This window comes from Vulpes vulpes, chromosome 13, assembly GCF_048418805.1.
Source record: "Vulpes vulpes isolate BD-2025 chromosome 13, VulVul3, whole genome shotgun sequence".
Classification (NCBI taxonomy): Eukaryota; Metazoa; Chordata; class Mammalia; order Carnivora; family Canidae; genus Vulpes; species Vulpes vulpes.
Genome location: NC_132792.1, coordinates 133,550,189 through 133,567,327, shown reverse-complemented (window position 1 = coordinate 133,567,327; position 17,139 = coordinate 133,550,189). Strand labels below are relative to the sequence as shown.

At 36.9% G+C, this 17,139-nt stretch overlaps 1 protein-coding gene across 17 annotated transcripts in view; it reads right to left on the bottom strand.

The window, feature by feature from the left end:
* DNM3 (dynamin 3) overlaps nucleotides 1–17,139 on the bottom strand; it is a 563,024-nt gene that overhangs the window by 261,056 nt on the left and 284,829 nt on the right. For all 17 annotated transcript variants that reach the window (XM_072733034.1, XM_072733032.1, XM_072733026.1 and 14 more), the window contains one exon: nucleotides 1,205–1,318. In XM_072733034.1, coding sequence (XP_072589135.1) covers nucleotides 1,205–1,318 — 114 coding nt within the window. The remainder of the gene's footprint in view (nucleotides 1–1,204; nucleotides 1,319–17,139) is intronic.

Genomic DNA, 17,139 nt, shown 5'->3' with positions numbered 1-17,139 from the left:
TGAAGTCAGTGAAATATAACATAAAATTTTTTTAAAAGACATAACAACCAATTCCACGTTTGACTGAAGTCAGTGAAATATAACATAAAAAAATTTTAAAAGATTTTTGCATTGAAATCATCCTTGCACATTTCTAGAAGATTTTATTTCCCTTACTGAAGAAAAGTTGGTGGTCATCAACTGATAATCTGATTAACACACTATTGTACACAAAGCATTAGGGAACAGAAAGAACTGTATAATATGTGAAACTTTAATTCCAACCACCAACAAAGGTACCTTGTCATGCTTTCCAAAAAATATCAAGCCAGGATTGGAAGGACTTTTAACTCTGAAATACATGCCCTTTATACCAGGTATACATGGCCTTTATAGCATGTATAGACAATCTCCCCTGTAAATAGCTTTGTGATCACAAAGCATTCTTATCTAATGTTTGCATACTGCATTATAAGCACCAAGAACTGCTCAGGTCAGACCAGAGCTGTTAAAATTTCCAAAACAGTTAATTTCATCCATGATCTTCCAAATTCGGCAGTATCGTTTTATAGCATCCTAATGGATCCACAAGACTGATAGGATTTTTTGCATTTTTATAGCTATAAGATTTTGAAATCACAGGACCAAAACTATTAACATCTAACATGAACCAGAACAGCATAATTATTATAATTCATGCTTTTACATAGCTATCAAATTTTCAAAGTACAACATTCGTACAAACAACTACCTGAGACTCGCTTAAAGACTAGTGATTTGGACATTTTCAAAAACTTGCCATTTGAGACAGATATAACAGCAACAATTTCAAAATTCTTTATTAACTTTACATCAGTGCTATTAATTTCATTCTTAGGATGCTCTATATTCCCGGGTCTTTTCAACACATTTAATGAAAATTGTTTTCCCTTTATCAGTATCTCACTATTACTACAAACAAGAAAAATTCCAACTAGTGACCCCAAACTCCACTTCATCAGGTTAACAAACATGTAACTATACCAAAGAAATAAAAGAAATTTGAGGCGAATATTATAAAAATAAAAATCTATGAGGAAAAAACAATGCTTCTTCAAACAAGCACCCCAAGCTAAGTCTTACTGAATGAGAACCACTCATGTCTTGAAATTGTATATCATAATATCAATTAACTTGAAATTAGAAACTCTTTAAAAAGAAAACTCTGTCATTCTCTGTGGCTTACCTCATCATCTTTGTACCAGGACAAGCTTTCAGCAGTAAGGACGAACCAGTACCCCTTAGAGCCTCCTTTCATGATGCCGATGTTGCTGATGGTTAGCCACCCCTTGCGAATCACCTACAAGAGAGCACAGATTGGCAGAGATGTTTAGTTTAACATGAGCCAATAGAGAGTACAGGTCTTGTACTAAGTGAAGTTAAAAACAAGATATAGATTGCAATAAGAAAAACACTGTTTCCCCAAAGCCCAATCTCTATTAAGCTATTCAAGATAATTTATCTTCCCAAACTACAGATAACCAGAGGGAAATCTCTCCCAGCAAAGGAACAAAGTTAAAATTGCTGACGACTTCTATGGATAGTGGAAGCAAAGCAACTGAAACATACAGGAATTAAATGAGGCAGACTAATAGGCTTGTGCTGAGACTATTTATGGCATTGCTGCTACAATTAAAACAGATTTAGTTGATTGGGTGAACAATAATAAACTCTCCATGCCCACTGCCTCTTCTCCTCCTTCCAGTCCACTAGTCCATTTGTTTGCCTGGTTTGCATCTCATTAGGATTTCCACCAGAGACTGGCCACCAAATGGTGAAAAGAAGAAACTCAAGTCAACCAATTAGTTTCTTGTTAACAGCTCACAGATCTGAATAAAACTGGATGAGGGAGAAAGCTGAAACAATAAGTGAAAATTAAAAGTTTGGATGGGATGCCTGGGTGGCTCAGCGGTTGAGCTTCTGCCTTTGGCTCAGGGTGTGATCCCGGAATTCCGGGATCGCGTCCCACATCAGGTTCCCTGCATGGAGCCTGCTTCTCCCTCTGCCTGTGTCTCTGCCTCTCTCTTTGTGTCTCTCATGAGTAAATAAATAAAATCTTTAAAAAATAAAAATAAATAAATAAAATAAATAAAAGTTTGGAGCTTCTGAATGGCCTAGATTTATCCATCTACTTCTGGTTATTTGTCATGCTAAAAAATATGTAGCATCTTCATTAAAATCTTTAAACTGCTCTTAAATTTTAAAACATTAATAACTTGGATTACAGCTTTGAGTATTTACAAATGACATTTAACTGAAAGTCTATTTTTTTCCTCATAGCTGCAAAGTTAGATTTTTCCACATGGTGTAGTTGACTATCTCCTCTATGCTAGATAATTTCTTTTTGTCATAGAATCCAAAATGAAATACTGAGTAGAACTATATGATACTGTTCTAAATATTAAAAATCATCCTATACCTATAGTGTTCAATATCCTAGAGATCCTGAAATATCAAAAAAATAGTTATTGAACGACTAACAAGTGTCAGTTCCTAAGTGAAGATGAAATACTCAAATAATAAGATTTTAGGAAAAATATTGATAGTAAGTTTTCTTGCTGAGGAAGAAAAATAAATCCTAGGGAAAATTGTGAAATAAGCCAAAATTTTCTTAAATTGATCTTCATGACTCCCTCCACACCCTCAGTCACAGCCACCCTTGATTCCATTTCAACTTTTCCCATGTGTCCCTTATAGCTCTGTAACTTCTGTAGACCTCTATGGAGAACCTCACTCTGTCCCTAAGGCAGTTCTCTCAGCTGTTCAAAACTACTTCTTCCTCTTACCTTCTACTTAAGAAAGGATACAATACTTCTCAAAGTATGGTTTCTATCATCTATATTATAATCATTGTGATGCTTCCTAAAAATACAGATCTTGGGCCATCATCAGTTCAAATTAATCAGAATACATATATATGAAACCCAGATATCTATATTTAAACATGTGTCCAAGGTGATTATCATCCATACTGAAGTTTGATGGTGATTGCATATACACATGCAACCAAAACTTCACTATGCGAGAGCAAGTAATCTCATCTAATTTTTAGTAAGAAGCAAGTGGGCAATTCATTTTACAATAACATTGTTATTGACCCTATGAGCTTCCTAGAAATAGGATACTAATCACAGTATTAAAATCAAAGTATACTTATTATTGTATCATGCACCTTTAGAGACAAAGGAAGTCTCCCAGATACTCCATAAAGTGCAATGACCAAATCATTGTTTCATTCACTGGTAAAAGAAGTTGGTTTCAAGAAGGAGAGCCATGAATGTAGTTCAGTGAACATTTCTAAAGAACTATCATATGTCGTGGGATGCCTGGGTGGCTCAGCGGTGGAGCGCTTGTCTTCAGCTCAGGTCATGATCCTGGGGTCTGGGGATTGAGTCCTGCATTGGGCTCCCTGTGGGGAGTCTGCTTCCCCCTCTGCCTATGTCTGCCTATGTCTTAGTGGGGAATGTTGGTCCAAAAAAATTACAGTCTAATAATGTAATAAGAAATGTATGTCAAGTGAGAGAAGGGGCATATGACATAATTTATGAAGTTGTCATAGGCTTTCTTTGAAGAGAAAGAGTCCTCAGAATAGCCTAGAAGAGAAATAGAATTAGGTCAGGCCAGGAAGTACTTTACCTATTTGTTTATCTGTATGAAGAAGAACAAACAAGAATAAAATATGAAAGAGCCACTAAGTACAGAACATGTGAGGTAGGGATGAAGAAGTTGAGGTTGGGAAGGCAGGTGAGATAAAGTCAGAGTAGGTCCAGGTCCATGAGATGCCAAATTTTAGTGATTTCACTCCCCCTGGCAGTAGTAAAATAAATTTCAAGTACACATGTAATTTTATTTTTAAATTATATATGGCCATAGTGTTAATAAATTATGTATACCATATATAAATATAAAAAGAAACTTTAAAGTCTGTGGGAAGATAAAATAAATAACATTATTTTTTTTATTTTGTGGGAAAAATATATTTTGTGTCTTACATTTACACTTGACTATTGACTGGTTTGTTTTCTTATTTTCTAGATAAAAATACATATAAGTAGATGTTCTACTATAGTCTCCTTTATTCTAGTGGATTTTGTACACTTTCTAAGGCAGAGAAACTAGCTACATAAGCTACTGCAATAACTCAAATGAGAAAAGACTAAAGTGTGAACTAAAACCATGGCATAGTAAGGATGAAAATAACTTAATGGAGAAATACTGATGAGATAAAACTAACAGGACTAATAACTGGATAAGAGAGAGATTAGTGGAGATAAAGACTCTACAATGCACTGAGTAGAGGAACCACTAGCCACATGTGGTCACTGGAACCCAGCGAATAGTTTCAATTCAGATGTTCAATAAGATTTTAAAAATATAGTACAAAAAATGCAAAATACCTCGTTCTAGGATTTATCATAATAGTATTATGTTGGATATATTGGGTCAAGTAAAATCAATCATTTCACTGTTTCATTTTATTTTTTAATGTGGCTTTCAGAAAATTTTAAATTACATATACAGGTTACATTTTATTTTTATTAAACATTGTGATCTTCCAGAAATTCCAAAACTCTTGGGGCTACCGCCTCAGAAGGAACAGAGAAGAAGCAAGTTTTGGAGTGTAGGGTAGTTGATAAATTTAGCCAAGACCATGGTGAATTTGAGGTACCTATGGGAAATACACATAGGAGTGACTCGACCTCTGAAGCAAAAATGGCAATGTTAGGACTGGACATGAAGACTTACAAGTCACTGATATATGTGTGTATAAGTTAAAACTCTGAATGAAATAGCAGTGGCTCCCAGTGGAATCCAGGGAAATACCAACATTTAAAGAGCCTGAAAAGGAATGTCAGAGAAATATAGCAATAAGGTCATAGAAGCCAAAGGCAAGGTGAATGTCAAGGACAGGGTAATCAAGAATGTCAAATTCAACACAGACAGGGATGCATAAAGTGCAATGTAGACATCATAGTGTCTTCAGCTAGGCCAGTTGCGGGGTGATGGTGGGAGAAGTCAGAGTTTATTGGGTTGAAAGGTGAATAGGAAGTAAAAAATGAAAATGATGATTGAAAAGAGCTCTATCCACAGGAAGATGAAAGACAGTTAAAATCAGAACACACACAGGACCAATGGAGGTAGTGGTGGTGTTGCTGCTATTTTGTTGTTGTTGTTTTGGGATTTTTTTTTTTTTTTTAGTATAGACAAGAATTGAACTTATTTATTGTTTGAGAAGTAACATACAAAGTAAGAGTTTGGTGATATAAGAAAAATGATTCAAGGATTAAAAACATAAGAATGAAGGATAAAGAGTACAGAAAGGGACTGCCCTTGAACAGAAATGGAGCTGCCTCATCTTGTGCACCTGGGGAAGTTGGTAAGTAAGGGCAGATGTATGTCCTTTGTGAGGAAAAGGGTAGAAGGTTTAGGGAGGTTATATTTGATCTTTCCAATTCACTTCATAGGAGCAGAGATTAAATTTATCTGGAGGAGAGTAAGGGTGAGAAGTTGGAAAGGTGGATTAATGAGAGCATTGGGACAATCAGTCATTGAGAGAGAGCAAGATGCGGGGGGCACCGGGGTGGCTCCGTTGTTTAAGTTTCCAACTCTTGATTTGGGCTCAGGTCATGGTCTCGAGGTTGGTCGTGGGACTGAGCCCCAGGCTCCATACTCCATGTGGAGTCTGCTTCAGATTATTTCTCTCTTCCTCCCCCTCCCCCTCTCATGATCTCTGTTCCCCTCAAATAAATAAATAAAATCTTTTTTTTTTTTTTTTTTTTAATAAAATCTTAAAAAGAAAAAAGAAGAGGGTTTGGGCCGCCTGGGTGGCTGAGTGGTTGAGCATCTGCCTTTGGCTCAGGGTGTGATCCTGGAGTCCCAGGATTGAGTCCCACATCAGGCTTACTGCATGGATCCTGCTTCTCCCTCTGCCTATGTCTCTGCCTCTCCTCTCTCTCTCTCTCTCTGTCCTTCATGAATAAATAAATAAAATCTTAAAAAAAAGAAAGGGAACATAACAAGAATTAGTTTAAAAATGGTTGGCAAAACACATCACTATAGAATTCATAGAAGATAACATTAAAGAAAAAAATCTAGAAGACTTTGGGTATAATGACACCTTTCTGGATACTCATTAAAGACACAACCCATGAAATAAATAATTGATAAGCCAGACTTCATTAAAATTACAACTTCTGCTCTTCAAAAGACAGTATCAAGAGAATGAGAAGACAAGCTACAATTGGAACAAATATTTGCAGAAGACATTTATGATAATGGATGGTTGTCCAAAATATATAGAGAACTCTTAAAACTCATTAATAAGAAAACACACAATCTGATCAAAAAATGGGCCAAAGACTTTAAAAAATGACTCATACAGATGGCAAATAAGCATATAAAAGATCTTCCATATCATATGCCATGAGAGAAATGTAAATTAAAATGAGATACAACTACACACCTAATAAAACATCCCAAAGCCAGAAAACTGACAACACCAAGTGCAGGATATGGAACAACAGGATTTCTCATACATTTGCCAGTGGGAATGCAAAATGGTACAGCCTCTTTGGAATATAGTTTGGCACTCTCTTATGAAACTAAATATATTCTTACCATGTAATCCAGAAATCATAATCCTTGGTATTCACCCAAAGAGTTAAAAACTTATGTACATAGATGTATGTTTACAACAGTTTTATTCATAATGGTCAAAACTTGGAAGTAACTGAGATGTCCTTCAGTAGATGAGTAGATAAATATATCACAGTACATCTAGACAACGGAATATTATTCAACAGTAAAAAGAGCTGACTATCAAGCCATGAAAAGACATAAAGGAAATTCAGATGCATATTGCTAAGTAAAAGAAGCCAATCTGAAGAGGCTATATATGATTCCAACTATAGAATATTCTAGAAAAGGCTAAACTATGGAGACAAAAAAAAAACACACACACACACAAAAAAACAGTGGTTGTCAGGAGTGAGAGTGGGGTTGGGGGAAGTTCTGAATAGGCATAGCACAGAGGATTTTTAGGGCTAAAAATAATCTGCATGCTATTATAATAATGGATAAATATCATTATACATTTTTCCAAACCCATATATATAATATACAACTCTGAGAGTGAACCCTATGGTAACTACATACTTTGGGTGATAACGTGTCAATATAGCTTCATCTTTGGTTAAAAAAAAACTGGTAAGTAATGTTGGTAATGGGGAAGGGTATGCATATATGGGGGCAAAGGGTACAGAGAAATCTCTGTACCTTGTCATCTCCATTTTGTTGTAAACCTAAAAGAGCTCTAAAAAAATAAATTATTTTTAAAAAAATAGTTGAAAGCTGAGAATGAAGGCCATAGTTTGCAGGAACACAATTGGCATAGTTTAATAGTTATCATCGGCAGTGTTCTACACACTGGATGTAGAAAAAGAGACGATAAATGGAATTGATCCAGGGTTCTGAATTTCTAAGCCCAAAGGACCTAAGTACATGGGTGTAAAGATGTTGAAGGTTTAGAGCAAGGTACTAATTCAGGTGATCATCCATTCAATCTAGGCCAGAAATGAAACCAGGAGGGGTCTAACAGAAAGGTAGAAAATGAAGAGATTGGTGATGTCAATGGGGTTTCAAAAAAAAAATGCAAAAAGTAGGTAAGTGAAGATAAGAATGGAGTTTTGGATATTTAAGTTGATGTGAAGCAATAACCTGCCTGATCCTCCTGGCATCATTGTATTAATTTCTCAAAGACGCACCACTATTTCTAGAAGTACTAAATGTTATAGCTAATAGGATATTTGGTAAACATGATTTAGTCCAGTGGATATATTCAAATGTACTATGTGGAAATCATGAGTTACTAATAACAGTTAAAATGAAATCTGCAAAGAATTCGCAAAAAATAATTAGATATTACATTCTATGGGATGAAATTCATTTGCATTGCAACAAGCTTCCTCATTTGGAGCCAAAAAAAGAAGAAGAAGAAGAGAATGACATCTTGCATGTTGTAAGTACACATGGCCACATCTCTTCACGGGCATCCATGAAAGTGTGTTCAGCACCAAATGCTGTCAGCAAGTTAAGTTGCTGTCATAAAGTATTTAAGAAGCTCCGGCCCACTCCCAGAGGAGGGGTGGGGAAAGGAAGCATATTTGCCACAAATGGGTTTTTTGTTTTCCCAATGATAATCAGTTTAAAATAAGAATCAAGAAAAAGCAATTCCTAATGTACTTTTTCACAAAGGAATTGGGGGGGGGGGGAGAAATCATGAAATCCATGTAAAACAGTGGAATAAGAAAGGAAAAGGGAAAAGGCAAGCAGGAAAAATGGTCAGAATATAAGAGGTAAAAATGCTGAGGGGAAATAAAAAGAATGAGACAAAGGAAAATAAGTGAGAAAAAGAAGACAAAGACTAATTAAAATAATAAAGTTTGAAAAGAATGATGAGACAAATGGGATTAACTGAAGGTTCTCTTATAAAGAAATATATAATATAAAATGTTAATTTTGCATTCAAATTTAAAATCATCAAAAAAAAAATCCACCAACATTCGGTAGAATGACCATTTACAGCCTCTTGGTGTTTGAACATCAAATTCTGTTTTGAGTGTCCAAGTAAATAAGAGCAAGCAAGCTCGTAATTACACGACTAGAAGGGATCTTCAGAGCTGAAAGGGCATGTTCATGTTTGTAAGGCTGGAGGCCAACCATTTTAAAAAATTTATTGCCATAAAATATCACCCAAGCTTTTTTTTTCCCCAAACACAGAAACCCTGAAAGCCACTGCAAGACCAGGCATGGAAAAGTAGAACAGCCCAGCCCCCTCCCTCTGTAGCAAGCCTAAAGAGTTTATGTTCTAGCTCCTTCCCTGCATGCTAAGAGAACCCAGGGTCTGTCGGGGATGGCAAAACCTATATGCTAGTAATGAGTTCGGACCTCAACATCTGGGCAGCACACTGGATCATAAAATTAATAGACAAGGAATCAAATTATGGAGAGAGAAAAAAGTACATGTGGAAAAGTTCTAATGTGGCCAAGGCTTTGGGCCTTGAACTTTATTTGTGAGCAGGGCGTTTTAACCTTGGCCTTGCTTATGGTAGACGACACAAGTTTTTCTCAGCTCTGCAGCTGGCTTTAAACTGTTATAGCCTAAGTGGAGGTTGTAAATCATACACTGCTTGATATTTTGCTCTTGGTAGATTATAAAAGCTTATACACAGGCTTTATCCATAGATGAGTAGCTGCTTCTATAAAAGTAATTCATATATTGCCTGGCCTCTATGGGTAAATGCTGCAAAACTGCATGGCCCTAGCAAAAGCACAGGTCAAGCTAGTCACTCAGTTACTTGGGAAAGATCTACCTTTGCTAGCATAGGCATCCTCAGAATATAGTCTTCTCCTGGAATTTGGCTGGCAGAGATTTTTTTTTTCTAAGCAGGTGTGTCTATAGGGAAAAGAGTCCTTCCATATACAGGCCTCATAGTCCTCAGGAAGGAGAATTTAATTTACTACTTTTGAACTATAAGGCAGCTGAGGCCAGCATGCATCACAGAGCTCTCTTAAGGTTCTAGCTTTAATTTATTAGGCCCAGGCCCAGATGGGAGGTAGGAGGGATGAGATGGGCTTCCCTTGATGCCATTCTTTATCTTGGGCCAGGGCAAGAGGCAACTGTGGAGAACTAATCTTAACCTTCTATGGCTTATTTACAGACTCAAGAGTCACCCTCCACTGCAGCACAAGTTCTAAAGCTGGCTCTGCATTAATTATATAGGCAGGATGAAGTCTCCTTAGGAGGCCTAGGCTTTTAGACCAAGAAATTATGTAACCAGAGGCAGGAAGAGAAACACAAAGGCAAAGGAAAAATTAGGAAGTTTTGAATATGCTGCACAGTGGAGGAAGGTAACTCAAATAGGACCTGATGACCAGGGCTGCCACCACTGCAGAGTCCTAAACATTGTAACAGACAGTCATGTTTCTCTCAGACAATGTGTATAGATTTCCCCCCTTGGTGGTAAAGTGTACAGTGGCAAAAATAACTTCTTACCGAGAGAATCCCCCTCCCCCCAAAAATTTATAGTTCACAAACAACTAAAAATAACCCGTTTGACAGCCTGATAGGACTAAACCCAGGAGGGTTTCCTCCATCTACCATCTCTCTTTCAGATACTCCTAAATGTCTGCTATAGTCAATGGCCACACTTAAAAAACAGCACAAGAAACAGTAATCAAAACAGTATGGTACTGGCACAAAATAGACACATATATCAGTGGAACAGAAAAGAAAGCTCAGAAATAACCCATGCTTTTACAGTCAATTAATCCATGACAAAGGAGGCAAGAATATACAATATAAAAGAGATAGTCTCTTCAACCAATAGTGCTGGGAAAACTAGACAGTTACATGCACAAAATACACATACACCATACACAAAAATAAACTCAAAATGGATTAAAGACCTCAATGTGAAACCTGAAACCATAAAAATCTTCAGAACAGAATACAGGTAGTAGTTTCTCTGATATCAGCCATAGCAACATTTCTCTAGATATGTATCTTAAAGCAAAGGAAACAAAAGCAAAAATGAACTATTGGGACTATGCCAAAAAAAAAAATAAAGAAAAAGAAAAAAGAAAAGCTTGTGCACAGCAAAGGAAGTAATCAACAAAACAAAAAGACAACCTACTGAATGAGAGGAGATACTTACCAATGATATATCTGATAAGTTAATATTCAAAATATATAAAGAGGTTATACAACTCAATACCAAAAAAAAAACCCTACAAATTAAACCACAATTAAAATGGGCAGAAGACATAAGAGACATTTCTCTAAAGAAAACATACAAATGGCAACAGACAAATGAAAAGATACTCAATATCACTCATCATCAGGGAAATGCAAATCAAAACCGCAAGGAGATCTCACCTCACACCTGTCAGCATGGCTAAAATAAAAAAAATCAAAAAATGAGTGTTGGCAAGGATGCAGAGAAAAAAGAACCCTCATGCACTGTTGGTGGGAATGCAAATCCATGCAACCTCTGAGGAAAACAGAATGGAGATTCCTCAAAAAATTTTAAATAGAATTACCATATGATCCCATAATTACACTACTATTTACACAAAGAACACAAAAACATTAATTCGAAAAGACATATGCACCTCTATGTTTACAGCAGCATTATTTACAATAGCCAAGATATACACGCAACCCAAGTGTCCATCGATAGATGAATGGATAAAGATGTGGTATGTATGTACAATGAAATATTGCCCAGCCATATAAAGAATGAAATCTTCCCATCTGCAACAAGATGGATGGATCTAGAGGAGTAAATGCTAAGTGAAATAAGCCAGTCAGAGAAAGACAAGTACCGTACGGTTTCACTCATATGCACAATTTAAGAAACAAAAGAACAAATTTTTTAAAAAGAGACCAAAAAATAGACTCTCAAGTATAGAGAACAAACTGGTGGTTATCAGAGGGGAGGTAGGGGGGGATGGGTGAAATAGGTGAAGGGGATTAAGAATATACTTAATATACTTATCATGATGAGCACTGAATAATGTATAGAATTGTTGAATCATTATATCGTATACCTGAAACTAATATAACACTATACATTAATTAATTATACTAGAATTTAAAAAAAATAATGTCGCTAGGACCTTCAAAAAAAAAAAAAAAAGAAAAGAGTACAGGAACATAAATGTAGCCTGGGATAACTACTTTAAAGAGTCTATTTGTCTTAATAAATTTGGTTGATTTGGAGCTAGTGCTGAGCTTATCTTTTGTGGCCCATCTTTGCTTTATTTCTGAAGTAAGGGACACGGAGACTATTGCAACTTCAGAAGCCCACAAAGAACAATCCATTTTTGTGGAGGCCAGCTCGTATGAGCATATGAGCATAGCTGCTAAATGAATCCCAACTCCACTGGCGCAAGACCCTCTTTGCCTGAAGCCAAGAGAGTATGAATTGGCAGACTTGAACTTGATGTTCCACAAGAATCTTAGACTTAACAAACTCCTGTGGTGATATCATCTGTGGACTTTAACTTCTGACAACATCAGAGTTGGGCGGGGGCGGTTCATGTCTATTTTGTTGATGCTTTATTACTGAGTCTTAATATATTAGAATCTATTTTTTAAAATATTTTATTTATTTATTAATGAGAGACAGACAGACAGAGAGAGAGAGAGAGAGAGAGGCAGAGACACAGGCAGAGGGAAAAGCAGGCTCCATGCAGGGAGCCTGACATGGGATTTGATCCTGGGCCGAGGGCAGGCGCTAAACCACTGAGCCACCCAGGGATCCCTAGAATCTATTATTGATGCCATTTGATCATTGCAGAAATCTCCATACGCTATGAAAACAACATGCCTAGATATAATTTGAAGCAGAAAACAAGGTAAGGAGGAAACATTTAATCTTAAAGACAGACTGGCCTCGGATTGAATTTTACTGATGTACTCTTTTGACCCATTTCAGAGCCTTCTATCCATCAGAGGTGCTTGAAAGATGCCCAAAGGAGCCATGGTTAGCTTGGGAGGAGATTCCTGAAGAAGCAGGAGCAGGACTGGTAGACTGTAAATCTCCTTCCACAAAAGGGGCGAGCCATGCTCCAAGTGAACCAGCGGCTTAACCATTTAACCTAATGGAATTAAAGGTGGAGAAAAGCTGAGGATACTGCCGAGAGTGGGGGATGGAATGGCACTCTTGTTGTTTCCTCACTCACTCCCCCTCCAAGAGGAGTAAAGGGATTTCTCAGATTGGAAATCTAGAAGGACAAGTTGGGAAATGTAGTCAGAACTGTTTTCTCCCACTTGTTCATCTTGGGAACTAGCCTGACCACAGAGAACACAGGGCCTAAGAGAGAAAAGAAGGGGTTTATGCCTGTGGCTTTAGGAGATAAATTTAGGGGCGCCTGAGTGGCTCAGTTGGTTAAGCATCTGCCTTGAGCTCGAGTCATGATCTCAAGGTCCTGGGATCAAGCCCCACATTGAGGCCCTGCTCAGCGGGGAGTCTGCTTCTTCTCCCTCTTCCGCTTGTGTTCTCTCTCTCTCTCTGTCAAATAAATAAATAAAATCTTTTTTAAAAAAGAGAGATAAGTTTAATTCAGGAAATGTGTTCAAAAACCTTTATCACCTAAGACACTTGATAAGTCAGTCGACTGGTATTTACTGGTATTTATTTGCCTTTGATGACTCAGGCACTGTGCTAGGTGCCCTGCCCCTTGGATCACAAATGAAGGCCACTGTAACTATGCCCAGATGTGTCTTATAATGGACTGACATAATGTAAAAAATTGATTTTCACATCCAGTGAACTAATCTTGTGGCTGGGATAAAGAAGCTGTGAAAACAAGCAGGTAAGGTGAAGCATATCTAAGGTAACTGACAGAATAACCAATTAAGACATAAAATTATCAAATATTTTATGATAAATTCTAAAAGACTTTACAAAATACCACCATGGATGAATTGGCTAAGTGACATTTGTATGTTTGGATGTTCCTTTCATGGTTTTACCTTTCTAGGAAATCAGATTACAGAGTTTCATAAGTATCTAAAATAGGCAAAGTTAAGAATACAATTTGACTCCATTTCTAGGAACTCCAGGAAATAACAACAGCTAACATTTACTGAACACTACTCTAAGCCAGACATTGCGTTAAAAGTACCCTGCATATTATGTCTTCTAACCCATAGAATAATCCTTGGAGGGAAGTAGTATGTGACGAATGAGGAAATTACAATCAGGCTCCTGTTTCACTGCCAAGCACCTTCTTATATCCGACAGGCCTTCCTCATAGGAGGAAGCATAAATAAATAAATTTATTTATTTATTTATTTATTTATTTATTTATTTATTTATTTTACATGAAATTTATTTATCATAGGAGTTGGCTACTTTGCTCACTTTGATTCAGCCTCTTAGTATTTGAATAAAAGAAAATCTCTCTGGTGGTCTGATTTCAGAGCCCCAGCCCTTAACCCAGAACAGATACAGGGATGTTGGCTGGCAGTATTGTTTCTAAGAGCAAGTGATTGGAAACAACCTATTTGCCTAAATGGAAACTGGTTAATAGATTATGATATAACCCTCTGATATTAAATTAAACTGAGGGGTTGGGCAAAATGGGTGCAGGGGAATGGGTGATATACAGGCTTCCAGTTGTGGAATGAATAAGTCATGGGAATAAAAAGCACAGCATATGGAATACAGTATCAATGATATTGCAATAAACAATATAACAGGACAGGTATGCTATGTGAACATAGCACAATCTTTAAATTTGTCAAATCACTAAGCTGTACACCTAAAACTAATATAACATTTTTTACCAATTCTACTGAAAAGAAAAAAAAGGAATAGGGTCAATGTCCAAGGTTCAGTCCATATTTAGGTCAATGGCTTCATTCTGTTCTGTGATTGCAGAATATACCCAACCGTGGTTAGTCATGTTACAAAATAATACTAATAATATTAATTATAGGGGCAGCCCGGGTGGCTCAGCGGTTTAGCGCCACCTTCCATCCAGGGCCTGACCTGCAGACCCAAGATCAAGTCCAATGCTGGGCTCCCTGCATGGAGCCTGCTTCTCCTTCTGCCTTTGTCTCTGCCTCTCTCTCTCTCTCTCTCTCTCTCTCTCTCTCTCATGAATAAATAAATAAAATACTTAAAAATATTAATTATATTATATTATAATTTTTATGCTTACTCTAGGTATTAAAAACAGAGATGATATTTGAAGTTTCCCTATCCTCTATTATTTTAGAAACTTAATAAATCCTCCAGATTTCTTACGTTTAAAAAAAATAAGCAGAGCAAAAACACCTAATGCATGACATGACAAAAATACTTTTGTCAAGGAGTGCTAGTATTAGGCAGGACTCTAGAGTCTGATTGTCTGGGATTTCTTAATGTATAGACAGAAGAGACTAATATACATATCAAATGTTAACTATGATTGAAAATTGGTGGTAAGATATAAAGTTATATTTATTTCCTCCTTCAATCTTCCTGTATTTTCCATCTGTTCCTATAATATTCATGCTATTGAATATGCAAGGTGCCATCACTTATTGCTTGCTTGAAAGAGGCAGTTTCTTGAGATCCCCTTAAACATGTAATGAATGCAGCATGTTGGAGGACTCAGGCAGATTATAAACAACTTGGTAGTGAAATTACAGCACAACACGAAGAGAAGTAATTCTGGAATATCGTATGGGAAATCACCAGGATGAAAGAAGCCTGACTCTTTTAAATAAGGAACTCATTTGACTGAAAACATATTAATAGTATGCAATAAAACTGAATGAAAATAAGGAATTGAAATTTAATACCTATATCAAATCCCCTTTTTATTTGAAGATACAGCTGCCAAAAAGAAAATGACTTTCTTGTTTCTCTACAATTTTCCATCTTTACCTAACAAAACTGACATGAGTTTGAATCATAATCACATTAAAAAATTTTTTTAGGCTGAACTCCAAGTTATTGTTTCATGAAATAACCTCACAAGGGTCGCCTTGAGGAGTCCCCACCCCACTTTGTTTCTGGACTCCCCAAACCTATGAGGACTATTTCTACGGTGCCTCCATTATCCTCCACTCATTCTGCCCCATGAAAGCACCTGAAACCTCTTTCCATTGAGACTGGCTTCTAGCACATAAGCCCATGCTCAATTTTTCACATTGCTATGGCTCAGCAGGTTATTGTATGATCTCAGTTCCCAAAACTACTCCTGAAGAACTTCTTCCCTTCTCCTCATATCCCTGAACTTGCTCAGTGGCCTGTTTATGCACTTTCTGCGGCATGCACTACTATTTCTGAGAGGCTAAGAGTCAGCTGTTTATTCTCAGAGTTTACTCACCTAAACCTCTGCAAGATCCAGGCCATTAACCATGATGAAAATCAGGGCTCTACTTTTTCCACTTTTTTCCTGTGTATCTTTTCCATGTGCAGAGCTTCCTTTGAAGTTAATAGGAGCCCTCCATGTGGAAAAGATTCCAAATGATACAAAACAGAATGAGAACTAAGCTCGTCATCTATTTCTCACATTCAAGGACAAAAATATGCACACACAAAGGAAAAGATACCACATAATTACCAAGGTCTGAGTAGAAGATGGACATTTTACCAAAAATAATTCAGAGAGCTTCTTTAAGAGAGACAAGGAAAAAAAACACCTTAGTAAATATTTGTTAGGTCATTTAATAGAAAATTAATGAATACCTTATAGGTATAAGCACATTGAAAATACAAGGATAACCCTCCAAAATAAAAATAAAAAATAGGCACAGTCCCTGAACTTCACAGAGTTTATGGACAAATGGGAGAATAGATACAAAGCAAAGGTTCACACAGATAAATCCACAATTACAGCTATGGCTCGTGCTGCCAAGGATTGCTTCAGTACATGAAGAGAGCCCTGACCTACATGGGATATAAAAAAAAGATGTACTTGAAGATTTTAACACTTGCACTAAAATCTGAAGAGTGTGGGAGTGGGGGGGATCAGGTGGTCATAGTGCAGAAAGAAAGCAAGAGTGGGCCCCTGCAAAACAAGTCTGGAGACCAGGCAAACCAGGCATGGCTGTGTCATTTATGTGAAGAAATTTGGTCTTTATTCCAAGAGGAACGGGAAGCCTTTGAAGTATCTAAAGTAGGGCAGCAACATAAGATCTGCATCATGAAAAGTTGCTTTCTAGATCTGGTCTGGTGAAGAGAATAGAGAGGGGAGAAAGGATATGGGAAAAGTGGATTGAATCCTAAGTTACAGACAATGATAACTTTGATAATGGGATGGAAGTGGACATACAGACAAGTGGACAGATTTGAGGAATCTTTAGGAGGAAAAATTAGTATGACAATGATAAATCAGAGATGGAAGATGAGAGAGAATAAGGTGTCAAGGATGACATCCAAGGTTCAAGTTTCTGAAACTGGACAGGCTGTGGAGGCAGGTTCACTATGAGAGAGTAAGAGAGCCATGTTTAGGGAGGCAATAAGTCACGAGTTCAATGTGGACTTGTCAAAATGTGAACATGTAAAACAGATAATTTGCTACAGAGAAGTCTTTATCAGATACACAGATTTGTGAATC